The sequence below is a fragment of the Mauremys mutica genome, chromosome 6 (genome assembly GCF_020497125.1).
Source record: "Mauremys mutica isolate MM-2020 ecotype Southern chromosome 6, ASM2049712v1, whole genome shotgun sequence".
Taxonomy (NCBI): Eukaryota; Metazoa; Chordata; order Testudines; family Geoemydidae; genus Mauremys; species Mauremys mutica.
This window is the reverse complement of record NC_059077.1, coordinates 81,010,106-81,023,553: the sequence shown is the minus strand read 5'-3', so window position 1 is coordinate 81,023,553 and position 13,448 is coordinate 81,010,106. Positions and strand designations below refer to the sequence as shown.

Below are 13,448 nucleotides of genomic sequence, written 5' to 3'. Positions count from 1 at the left end.
CAGCTACGTTATTCACGTAGCTGAATTCGCGTACCCTAGTTCGAACCAGGGGCTGTGTGTAGACCAGGGCTTAGAGACTAACACATTTATTTGGGCATAAGCTTTCGTGGGCTAAAACCCACTTTATCGGATGCATGCAGTGGAAAATACAGTAGAAAGATATATATACACAGAGAACATGGAAAAATGGGTGTTGCCATACCACCTCTAACGAGACTAATCAGTTAAGGTGGGCTATTATCAGCAGGAGAAAAAAAACTTTTGTAGTGATAATCAGGATGGCCCATTTCAAACAGTTGACAAGAAGGTATGAGTAACAATAGGGGAAAAATAACCATGGGTAAATAGTTTTTACTTTGTGTAATGACCCATCCACTCCCAGTCTTTATTCAAGCCTAATTTAATGGTGTCCAGTTTGCAAATTAATTCCAGTTGTGCAGTTTCTCGTTGGAGTCTGTTTTTTGAAGTTTTTTTGGTTGGAGAATTGAGACTTTTAGGTCTGTAATTGAGTGACCAGGGAGGTTGAAGGGTTCTCTGACTTGTTTTTGAATGTTATAATTCTTGATGGCTGATTTGTGTCCATTTATTCTTTTGCTTAGAGACTGTCCAGTTTGGCCAATGTACATGGTAGAGGGGCATTGCTAGCACATGATGGCATATATCACATTGGTAGATGTGCAGGTGAACGAGCCTGATGGTGTGGCTGATGTGATTAGGTCCTATGATGGTAGGGTGACCGGACAGCAAGTGCAAAAAATTGGGATGGAGGTGGTAATAGGAGCCTATATAAGAAAAAGACCCCAAAATTGGGACTGTCCCTATAAAATCGGGACATCTGGTCACCCTAAATAATGGTGTCACTTGAATAGATATGGCAACGGGCTTTGTGGAAAGGATAGGTTCCTGGGTTAGTGTTTTTGTTGTGTGATGTGTGGTTGCTGGTATTTGTCCCAGGAGGTGCTGCTCTAATACAAATAACATAGTGATATAGACAGGCTGAGCAAAGGAGAGTATGACTCTGACTGAAGAATGCCAAAAGCTCCAATATAGTAAAGACTATCCAATATTTTTAAAAAATGAAAAATATTAGCATTTTTGTTGCTCCAAAATGTTTGATTCCAATGCAGATCACTGCTGCAAGGCTCTCCTCTGTCATCCTCCTTTACATCTATTGTTCCCATTCCTCTTTCCCCGACAGGCATCTGTATCAGAGACTGGTAGTGCCAGCATTAAGATCATAGAGACAGCAACCAGCCAGCCTCAGTCCTCACCACAAGAACACAATATTGAGACAAACCTGAGAAAAAGTCTAGAAATGGGATTTGGAAGGAAAGGGAGGAGGAGGGAGGTGAAGGAAAGAGGAGAGGAAGGGCAGAGGAGGAAAACTGAGAGGGAGAAAGAAGTGGAGGGGAAGGGCGGGAAGAAATGGGAAATGAGAACAAGAAGCCCAGCCTAGGAAGAAAGAGTCAAGGGAAAGGGCTAGGATCAGGGAATGGAAGGCTGGCAGAAAGAGAAAGAGGAGGGACAGGTGGAGTGGAAAAGAGAGGCAGGGATGGAGGGAATCGAATAATGGCAAGAGGTGGAAGGCTCAGGTAGGAGTGGGCCACAGGAGGTAGAAGGAGCAGAGAGGAAGGGGATGGACAGAGGCTGAGAGCGAGGGACAAAAGGGAGTGGAAGGACTAGAGAGCTGGGAATGGGAGGAGGGCGACACAGAGGGGAGGCGCTGTGAAGCGGGGCAGTGCGCGGCGGCTCCTCCCAGGCAGCCCGGGAAGTTTGCTGAGCATCCCTGAGACACCGCAGAGCGCTGCCTCGCTGGAGGGGAGAGTCACACGGTGCGGCGGGGGTGGGGAGGTTCCGCTGGACTCGACGCGTTTGCTGGCTGATCCCTGCTTGGCCCGGAACGGAGTCGGGGAGTGGAGAAAGCAGGAAACCAGAAAGAAGCGGCTTCGGGGGCATTTGCCTGAGACCAGCGCAGCTGCAGGCGCGCCAGACCCGTCACCCACACGCAGGGGACTAGGAGGACACCCACAGAGACACCCCATCTTCTCCAGGATGCTGGGTCCCCGAATGCCCCCGAGCGGCAGAGGCGAGCTGGGAGTGTGCAGGCAATAGCTCGGGTGTAGAACGTGAGTACACGCAAAGCTAAAGCGCTGATCTCCGCACCTTTCAGCTACAGGAAACTCTCTTTAGAAACCTGGCTACGCTCAGCTCCCCGCTGCGGGGGCTGTTAGTCAAACGGTGCCTATAATAATAACTACAGGACTCACAATCCGAGTCACGATCGTCTTTAACTGCCCGGCTATAGGTCGCTAGTGAGGTTTCTGTTGGCCGATTGGATTATTTGGCGCTGGTTCGGGGAGGGGAGTTTTTAAAAAGCGTGTGTGTGTGCGCGCAGGGTGGGGGGTTCATGCTTGATTCCTGCCTGGAATTCAGCTCCGCACATCCCCCACCGGGCTTTGGGAGTTCATCCAGTCCTCCCCTTGCGGAGAGCCGGCTGCAGTTTGGGGGAGTTTTGGACTCTCCGATTGGCTTTTCCTGGAAGCTCGCGGCTCGCCTGGCGTTTTTCTAACGAGTCTCACTTCTCCTTGCAATCCGTGCAGGTGGCGCGGGGCGAGCTGCCTGGTTTCCAGCCCGTGTCGGCTTCTAACCAACGCACGAGCGTGCGCCCAGCGAGCGGTCTGGCTCCGGAGCGCGGGACCCACGCGCTGCCGCTCGCGAGCCACCCGGTCCCTCGCGTTCCGGAATCCGAACGTTCACGCCTGTGGCTCCAGCCCGAGCCGGACACGGCGCGGGGTAGATTCTAGTCGGGCAGAGGGCAGGGGACCCGGAGTGGGGGTTTAAAGCGCAGCGTGCTGTTTTGACGGGTAGATGCAGAAAACAGGACTCCGGGAGGCACGTATGTATAAAGTGGTGCTTACAGAAATAACCTAGCTAGACATTATAGACCATTACAGAGGTGGGGCCAACAACTAAACCGTACATGCCGCCTCTTGTTCACTGGCACCTCACTCTTCTGAGCTAGCTGGAGCTAGCAGGGTCGTGGCGTATCAAGTCCTTTACACTTAACCTGAATGCCAGGGCCTGACCTTTACGCCATGGGTGGGTGTATTGTGCCAGAAGGACACGCAGGTAGCTTTGCTGTTTGTGGGCTCAGGTCACTTGCACTAGTCTGATGGCTGCGATGTGCTTTGCGGGGAAAGGATTATGTGTGTGTGAGAGAGAGAGATCAGCTAGTTTGGACAGATCCAGACTTATTTGCTTAGTCATGATTTTTAGACCGATTTGCGTTTAAACGTTTCACCTACAGTCAGAGGACTGGAATTGTGGTACGAGTCCATCACTCTTGCTAGTCCCAGTTATAAGACCTCATATTCTTTCTCCTGTTTTCATGTTGATTAATTATTACGAATTTCACCTGAAGGGATATGCCTAAGTAGTCAAGAACCAGGCAGCCTTACCTCCATTGTGCTAAGAACACCATTTAGGCGGGCTGTGTGATAGGGCAGTTCCAGTGAACAGTCCTGGAAGTGCTAGTAAAGTATCAAGTTGGTGATCAAGTTCCTTGAAACTGAAAATATCAACATTCCCAAGCCTTACAACCCAAGAGCAGTCTAGTATTGGAGTCAATTACAAATTTAGATCTCCACCTCCAGCTGGTTGGACAATAACTTAACTTAGGCAAAGTTATATGCTGCGAGCCCTGCATTTCTCTGGTCATTGCATTAAAAGTTATTTCATTTTTTTTCTTGCAAATTTTAGTACCTGTCAGATTTTATTCCTCAATACTCTCATGTGGTGGTCAGTCTTGGAGGTTTTTTTAAAGTTATACAATTCCCATGTCAGCTTTTATAATCAGTTCTTTGTCCTATGTACTATATGTAATGTAATTTCTAAGGTTTCCTTATACTGTACTAGATAACCTGAAAAAGTGCATGTTGGTGCCACTTGCTGCTTTTTTAGATTTATTTGTTGCCACTTTATTTGGAAAGATCTTGGAAGAGAAATTAGTTTGATATGTAAAGTGAAGGCTCAGTGTCACACTGATTGAATTTTCGAGAGATTGGTTAAACAGGTAAAGTCATGAGAGTTGTTCCGGGTTAGAAAATTACTTCCTATTTAGAATAGTGACTCTCTGCATACCTTTAGTTCTGTGTTTAGAAAAGAAAGAGCTTTGACCCAAGTGAGTGAAAGCTGGGGTCACTGCAACTTTTTAGAATCTGGAAACTGAACAGTGGATTCTTTCCCAGGAGGGAGGGCAGCTAGAGGGAGTGAGAAGAAAGGGGTAAAGATAACTTTTGCCAATATTCTTAAAGCCAAGATTCAAAACACCCAGAGCTCCTGTATGAGAGTTACATGCTTGCTACTTGGAAGAATTACGAATGCAAAAATGCTGTTGTCTAAAAGCTAGAAGCCAAGAAAAATAACTCTTTGTTAAAGGTTTTGGCCTAAGCCATAAAACTGCCAGCACATTCATTTTAAAAACGTTTAAATTTATTTTTGTTTGTTTGTGCTTTCCAAGAAATATTGTTCTGCAGCTGATGTTTGTTGTCTAAATCCCATTTGCAGCTAGAGCCATTCAATTTCAAATTGGGAATGTAGATTCAAATTCACCTATGTTCTCAGAAATCTTTTTGTATTCTTAAATTTAATGCCACCAGGGCGTGCCTGACAAATTACACACATTTACTCATCATCTGGAAAAGCTTTTAAAATAAAAAAAATAGAAGAAAGTTTGGCGTCGTACACACATTCTTCTCTTTTCCTTCTCCTTTCTGAAAATTGTCATTTGTGGGTAAAGTAAATGGCTACATATGGAGAAGGATGGAGACCTGGAATGTGTGGACTCTCCAGTCCCTTTATTCAAGAGGTTATTTTTTGTTGCTGCTTGGAATGTAGGGAAAGGTCAGTTCCAGTGGTGTACTGGATAGAGATATAATTCAGTTACCAATGTGACTGTGTAATATATATGCCCTTGTATAGACAAAAGTAAGAAGGAGAATATAGAAACAATGAGCCAAACTCTTTTCTCCTTTATACCCATAAAACCTCTTTGCCTTCAGGGTGGGTGTAATTAAGAGCAACGTCGCTCTGTTGTTGTTCCAAATAACATAACTCCTAGAAGACTATTTCTTCAGTCTACTGCAAGTTGCTGAGTGTCTATTGTGTGATGCTGAGAGCCCTCAATTCCCGGTAGGAGTCTTACAGGAGTTGCTTAGCGCTTTGCAAGATAGACCCTATACATTACTTATGTGTAATGGCCCAGCTCCTGCTCCATTGATTTCAGTGGTGCAAGACTGGAGCCAACAGTGTTGGGGTAGATCTTTGGCTTCCATACAGGCCTATGCACCACTCCCGCAGCACACTGAGACCACAACATGTATTAATTGGGCAGTTAGGTATTTCCCTGACATGGGAAAATCCCCAGCTACCACAGCCACATTACTGACTCTATACTACTTCTTCTGCTCTCAGCATAGAGAGCATATTGGCAGCGCTGCTTTGCTTTGGGATCCCAGACCAACTTAGTGGATGCTGGGGGGGCCATTTCTGCTGGTGTGAGTTAGAGCAGCAAGGAGGCTGCTATACTTTGTATAGGGACAAACTGGGCCCCAGCAGCGCTGGGCTTTGGGGGAGAAAGTGAGGTGTAAAGGTGATATACATCCACCTTTGCCCCCTACCTTGAGGTCTGCATTGAGAACAGCTGAATCAGACATGTAGATGAAGGTTTGATATTTGAGTGTTCTCAGTGAGACATTCACATGAACCTCTAGATGCAGTTTTTTTCATATTCACATTGTTGTGAATATGATGGGAGGGAGAGAAGTTTCACAGTTTTTCTGCTGTTATTGTTTAGCTGGAAACAATTTTCTGCTAGGGCAATTTAAAGGAGACCTGGAAATAAATTAGGGTTTTGTGATTTTTTTTTAAATTTATGATGTATGAAGAAGACATGGATGGCTTTTGTTTTATTTAGAGGAAGTGTGTGTGGGAAGATCCTGTTTCTTTGTTACATTAGAAGTTGGTCTCATCTACCCTATTTAACTTGGAACAGTCTATGGACAACAGGAGAAACAGAAGGATTAGTAAGCAATGACCAGTCATTTGTATGTAACTGGCATTAAGACATTTTGTAGAATGTCTACATCTGTAGTGCTATAGTACAGGAAGTACTTAAAAATCAATAGCATAATATGGTCCAAAACATTACTTTAAAATGTTGCTTCCAGATTAAATTTTAATTTTCCAGCATTTTCTTAAATTATTTATTGCATTATTGTTAATATAAATATTGAAATATTCAATATTTCTTATATTGAATATAAGAAATGAATCAGTGAGATTCATTTTCTGTAGGTCCTAGCAGGTAATATTGCTTTCTTTAGATCATGTTGACGAAATCCATTGTACAGCAGGAAATTCTATTGTTGATCGTCCAATACACTGTCCAAAGCAAGCAAAGGTTTACTTTGATTGTGATACTCCATATGATCATAACTGTAACAAGAGGTAGTTAGGAACAATGGAAGATATCCTATGTATTTTCTGTTGATTAAATATATAGTCCATGTCGTCAGGTGGTGTAAATTGGTGCAGCTACACTGACTTTAATAGAGCTACATAATAGAGCATACATAACAAAATGACAGCTCTGCTCACAAAATAGTGACTACTGAAATATTTATTTTGTTGCATGTGATACTGTAAGTAGGTTTCCATTATATATACAATACAACTTTATATATATACACACATCAACTAATCATTTTGTTGGGTGCCCAGTGATGAACATCCTTGCTTGATCTAACTATGGCTATCTGATTTCTTCTATGGTCACACACAAGAATGTATTGTAGTGAGAAGGCACTTACAATGAATGTGGATAATGTGAAATTCCTTTTATAGTGAAGAAGAATCACCCAAAAAGTTTCAGTGCAATACAGTGTGCAGGCTGTAAATTATTTACGATAGTCAACCTCTGCTTAGAATAAAGTTGTTTTGTTTAAAAGGTTCAGATTTATAGGGCTTCAGAAAAACTATTGTCAACCTAATGGTCCAATCCTATTCCAGTGACATCAAGGGGAGTTTTTAAGGGGGAGGGATAGCCCAGGGTTGTGAGTTCAATCCTTGAGGGGGCCACTTAGGGATCTGGGGCAAAAATTGGTCCTGCTAGTGAAGGCAGGGGGCTGGACTCAATGACCTTTCAAGGTCCCTTCCAGTTCTAGGAGATTGGTATATCTCCAATTATTACCTATTACCATCTTCAGTGGGAAAAGGATCAGGCCCAAGTTGTAATAGTGTTTATTCAACAGTATATGTATTTTCTCTAGTACCTAATAACTAAGTGTTGGTACCAGTCTGACCATGCAGTATCTAAGTTCTAACAATTCCTGCAAAATTATAAGGCTGAAGCACCACCATACTTACATCATCACATATTATTTTTGCATAGTCATGTAGTCCTTTTGCAGTATTTGTATGCCATAATTAAAAAAAAAAGTCTCAGCGACTCTATTGTGAATTTATATTACATCAAAGTTCATGGAAAAAACTAGTGCTGATTCAAAGTTATGACAGAGAAAGAAAAATCAAAGCTGTTTTTAAAAGTATTAGTAAAATATTAAGTCTGATTAATCTTTCACATATAATTAAATCGAGAAACTAATGTAGTTCTGAAGTTACATGCTATGAACTGCTGATTCCTTTTCATTGGATGGTACAAATAAAGGTTGGAATTAATTTGTATATAAAGTAATGGTACTGAAAAGTTACCTAATACAACCAACTAGTAGAATTGTCTTTGAGCTCATGGGTTTTCAGACAACAACTTAACTATAAATAGTATAATTTTGCCATGTTTAGAGAGAGAAACTATTTTAGTCATTTATAACACATCTATTACAATATCAGCTGGGGCCTGGGCACCTGACAAGTTGAGCACAAGTGGCTAAAATCCACCTTTATACCTTTCTTAATCCTAGGGCTGCCAGGGACCAAAACAGCTCCCACAGCCACTTATAACAGTCACAGGGATGTTCCACTGGTTAGACATCAGCAGAGCACATAGCATTCAAGTACCACTGCCTAGACCCTGTCACACTCCTGACCTGTCCAGAATATCCCCATCCTATCCCAAGGTGCCTCATCATCCCCTCTGGATTCTCCCATGCTCATCAACCCTTTAGAGATGGTGCAAAGTCACTTTGTACTTCTTCAGTGGCCCAGGGAGCATAACAGGAGCTGAGGATCTGATTTGTTATCTTAAAAATTGTGTTGGCTTTGGAGGATTTTAAGTAAAACTACTTACACTTATTCCTGCTTAGAGTCAAAATGAGGTAGTTACTAAACTCCCTGAGATTGGTTGGGTGTTTGTGCTAAACCTTCCTCCCTACTCCTCAGTTCAACATACAGTACTTTGTTTACTCAGCAATAGATATTTTCGATCCAACAACATAAGGAGTCAATACCCTCCATTTACCTCTTTTTTTCCATCAGTAGAATTATAATCAAAGTACATGCCTAATGTTTTAGTTAGTAGGTGGTTGGCTTTCAGATACCAAATGATCAAACCCACTGTAATGCTAGTCCTTGGTATATATTTAATGTTCCCCACGGTATATATTATTACAAGGCATATACATAGGATTTTCTTTATATAAAGACAGTGATATTGACTCTACTGACTCTTTTTCTCCACCAGGTTCTTGGTTTCACTGCCACTGCTGGATGTTGACATGCAACAACTACTGAAGCCTGGGGCATCCTCAAACGACTCAGAGAACTTCGTTAGGGAATGTGACTTGAACTCCCTCTTGTGGAAAGATATTGGAATTAAACTTTCATGATTTTAAAAAACAAAACAAATTATGGCAACAGTTACCATGCCATTTGTTGCTACGTTCACCCCTCCAGGAAATGAAGAATCTGACTCTCTAATCGTGCTACATTATAATTATACAGGGAAACTTATTCTAAGAGAAAAGGCGACTGATCGCATAGGGTTAACAACTGTTTCATTTCTGCTCATATGCAGTTTTATAGTCCTGGAAAACTTGATGGTGTTGATTGCCATATGGAAAAATAACAAATTTCACAACCGTATGTACTTTTTTATTGGCAATCTAGCTCTCTGTGATCTGTTGGCTGGAATTGTTTACAAAGTAAACATTCTTATGTCTGGAAAAAGAACTCTGAGCCTGTCCTACACAATTTGGTTTATTAGGGAAGGAAGTATGTTTGTTGCCCTAGGAGCTTCCACTTTAAGCTTATTAGCCATAGCCATTGAAAGACATTTAACTATGATTAAAATGCGGCCTTATGATGCAAATAAAAAGTACAGAGTCTTCCTTCTTATTGGAACATGTTGGCTTATCTCAGTTTCCCTGGGTGCCTTACCAATCCTCGGCTGGAACTGTATCAACAATTTACCAGACTGCTCAACAATTTTGCCTCTTTATTCCAAGAAATATGTTGTATTTTGCATAAGTATCTTCATAGCCATTTTGGTGGCCATTGTTATTCTTTATGCACGTATTTACATACTGGTAAAATCCAGTAGCCGTAACGTCACTAATCATAGTAACTCAGAGAGATCTATGGCACTACTTAGGACAGTTGTTATTGTAGTTGGTGTTTTCATTGCCTGCTGGTCTCCATTATTTATTCTGTTGCTTATAGATGTAGCCTGCAGAGTAAAAGAGTGTGCCATTTTATACAAGGCTGACTGGTTCATTGCTTTGGCTGTCCTCAATTCTGCGATGAATCCCATCATCTACACTTTAGCCAGCAAGGAAATGCGTCGGGCTTTCTTTCGCCTTGTTTGTGGCTGTCTAGTGAAGACCAATGTGTCTAGATCTTTGCCTATTCAGCCCACTCCAGATCAAAGCCGAAGTAAGTCTAGCAGTAGCAATGCACAGAAACCAAAGGATGATTTCCCACAGACTAGTGTTCCCTCAAGTATAACTGAAAAAGATAAATCACCATTTCAGAACGGAAACTTGTGCAAATGAAGGACTCAGCAAGTCAAGGACTCATCTATGGCTTTTTAGGAGTCAATTACAAACTTTCAATTTTCATGCACTTAAATCATAACTTAAATCATAGGGGAAAATGCTAACCACTTATTTAACTGAGTGTCTGTTTATCACATGACTTGTTTTGGTTTGGGTTTTAATTCTGTAAAAGATCTGACTCAGGAAAGCTTTTTCTACTACCCAACAGTCTGCATAAAATCCTTGTGTATCATGATGACAGGTATGACATCAAAGTATGTGGTAAAGTCTGATCTTACAGTACATCTACATCACCTACAAGAAACATCAGCTATTATACATATCCCACTAACCTGTTTATTGTTAATTGGGACAAAGGTTACTTACATTATACAAAGTGCATTATATTTCTCTATACATATCTTGCTATTATGTTAATAGCCTTACATGTATGTGGTATAAATAACTGTATATTTGTACATTTCTTTATTAAATAGTAATTGTATGGCAAAAGTTTGTATTATGCTACGCATAGTATTACAGTATATAATGCAATAATACAGATTATACAAGTATGTAGAAATTTCAAATAGTATGTTTGAAAATGTATGAAGTAGTAATCCTGAACTGAGTAGATGAAAATGCTATGTCTACTCAATACTTTTTCTTGCAACCAGTAACCACAGATTGCTCATGTTTACATAGTAACAGTATGATCACTAGGGCTGTGGCCAAATTTTTTTAGTTTATTTTAAGCAAACTGTAGCAGATAACCACTGACAGTGAGTATATATGTTTGTTAGTCAAGGTAGTTAAAATATGATCTAACAATTCACACATATATCAAGTGTAGGTACTTTTTCAATGCATGTATTTTTACTTACATTTTTAAATACTGTATATTGCAAACAGTATGTCAAACCTGTGAAAGTCTCTACAAAGTGGCATTCTTCTACAGTTAAAGCAGGCTTCCTTTTAAAAGGCAATGGACCATGACAAAATACTTTCAGAACCTCTGGACTTCCATCCAGGAGTTAGTACAGCGTGCAGCTGTATTAACATCTTCTAGGAACAGATCCAGATCATGCAGAACTGTTCATTTGGAGTCATGCTGCACAAGAGAAGGGAATCAGAATTTGTTCGTCTGGATGTGGAATGACTGCATGAGTCCACTGGGGACCAGTCCCTCTGCACCCACCTTGGCACCCCAAATCTATCCCCTCTGAGGACTTTGTAGACTTTTCCTGCCCCACTGTCCCCTTCCAAATGCATTCTCCTTTGAGGAGGTAGTCTCGTCCATTGTGATTAACAGCTCATAAATATATGGGCCCAGAGCCTTGGCTGGTCTAAATCAGCATAGCTTGCTTGAAGTCAGTGCAGCATGCCTGATTCACACATAAGTATAAATGAATTGTGCTTTAAGGCTAGGATTTTCAAAAGGAACCTATGTGAATTAGGTGCTCAAATTAGCTCCCATTGACTTTCAATAGCACTTGAGCACCTATTGGACCCATTTGAAAATCCCAGTTTAAATGAATCAAACCAAGCATTAAAGTCATAGAGTTTAAGACCAGAAGGGACCACCAGATCATCTAGTCTCAGTGCCTGTATATCACAGTCCCCCACCACACCCAGCACCCACACATTAAATTCAACAACCAAAATTAGACCAAAGTATTATAGTCCACAGGAGACTAGACTATGATGTGCCATAGGGAAAGAAGAGGTGCACCACTGCCTGAAGCCCCCGCAATGGCAGGAAATCACTAAGTAAGGTATCGTAATCCTCAAACAATCATAACTCTTCTTAATTCACAACTTACAAAAACTGGTGCTTAGTTTTTTTCTCTTCTCTTAATTAAAGCAGCTGTGTTTAAAGAATATGTCCAAGTATGTATAGTGCATAAACCCTGTAATGTATGTAGCAAAAGCCTTTCAACATATACTGTTTTGCCTTTTCATTGTCAAGTGCAAGGTAAGAGTCTACGTGTTAAAAATGTCAGCAGTAGTCTTTTGACAGCTGTAAAAAGAAAGAGGCTGATTTTGCAGCAACTGTGAAGATACCAATAAATATGAAATGACTTGTATAAAATAGAGCCTGCCCAAAGCAATGAGTTATAATTTATTAGCCACTTGAAAGAAAACCTTGGCAAAGAGTGGCAAGAAAACAAGTGTAATGACATAGGAGACTGAACTGTGGCTATGAAGTGGATCAAAGCTGTAGGGTTTGTATGCGTATTCATTATAAGCTGAACTGTGGCTGTATTGTAGTTTCATGGTTTGCCTCTTTACATCTTGGCGTGATGTGTGGTTATACTCTCCAGTCTTGGACAGCTCTCTTGAAATGAGTGTCATTAATAATGTTTGCTAAAGTCCTTCTGTTACCCGGTTCTTCTAAATGTTTGATTTGTTTAAATGACCAGTCTTGCCCTAGCCCAAAAGCTGCATTCTCAGCTATTGTAAACAGGAAGGGCTTTAGCAACTCAACTCCCATTAGTGTGAGGGAAAGCAGTGTGGCTGTTGTCTGGCTATGCGGAAAGACTAACTGGAGACATTAGATATGGGTTTAATCAGGCCACAACTTCATTATTAGATGTCTGGGGCTAACCTGGTGGATAAAATATGCAGTGCAGGAGAAACCCCCCCCACAATTCACTTGCGAGGGGTGAGTGCTTTTTTCAGCCCCCCTCCCCGACCTTTCGGTTCATGTCCCTCCAGCAGAGCCACTGCAAGGAACCTCCAATTCCAGCCAATTATAGGGGAGGGGGGGCTTCCACCAGCTCCCCCCTCCCTTTTCATCCAGGTCTCTCCAGCAATTCCCTTGCTGGGACCTTACCGCCCATTCCCCCTCATAGGAGGGGTTAAGGTGGACTATAATGATGGGGGGTTGGGGACACCTCTGATTGGTACAGCAGGGAGCCAACTGCCCCCAGCTCACTCAATTACCAAGCACCTCGCCTTAATTCCTTTTCCAAGCCATTTATCTGTTCTTTTGTGCCTTAGTTTATGGAGTACCTGCACTGAACATCCACTATACACTTAAATAAAGAGTTGCAACATATGGCCTACTGCCCATCATGCTATGCATGAACAGAGCCTACCTGAACCTGCTGCGAGGAAGGCAAAAAAACCCACTGCACCTGGCCAGTATGGTCATAAGGGAAAAATTCCTTCCCAGCCCCCATTAATGGGGCAGCTAGCGTAATGCCCACCACAGATATAGCTAATCACCTGGCATATTTCTGACCTAAATAGGGAGGGAGAGTGGGTGCTGCCTAGCCTGTTGCAAGTGATGAGTGGAGGGTCCAGGCCCAGGCTGACCTTTTTAAACCCCTCATTCCTAGGCGGTGAGTCATCCACCATGCTGACTGTTTTTCCAGTAGTTTTGTCTCCTCCTTCCCCCCCCCCCCCCCAAAAGCCAGAAAGCATTGCCCTCTTCTCCTGGCCAGCCAGACAACA

At 42.1% G+C, this 13,448-nt stretch overlaps 1 protein-coding gene across 3 annotated transcripts; it reads left to right on the top strand.

The window, feature by feature from the left end:
- The first annotated feature begins 1,825 nt into the window (after window positions 1-1,825).
- Window positions 1,826-12,081, top strand: S1PR3 (sphingosine-1-phosphate receptor 3). Of its 3 annotated transcripts, none has more exons than XM_045022355.1 (2): window positions 1,826-2,126; window positions 8,699-12,081. In XM_045022355.1, the coding sequence occupies exon 2, from the start codon at window positions 8,865-8,867 to the stop codon at window positions 10,005-10,007; it is 1,143 nt and encodes a 380-aa protein (XP_044878290.1). In that variant the 5' UTR covers window positions 1,826-2,126; window positions 8,699-8,864; the 3' UTR covers window positions 10,008-12,081. The 3 variants fall into 3 exon arrangements, with proteins under 3 accessions (XP_044878290.1, XP_044878292.1, XP_044878291.1); XM_045022357.1 differs by lacking the exon at window positions 1,826-2,126 and adding an exon at window positions 2,221-2,238; XM_045022356.1 differs by lacking the exon at window positions 1,826-2,126 and adding an exon at window positions 2,580-2,896.
- The last annotated feature ends 1,367 nt before the right edge of the window (window positions 12,082-13,448 follow it).

Excerpts from the sequence above, each read along its gene's own strand:
- S1PR3 (XM_045022355.1), top strand. The coding sequence starts at position 8,865 with ATGGCAACAGTTACCATGCCATTTGTTGCTACGTTCACCCCTCCAGGA.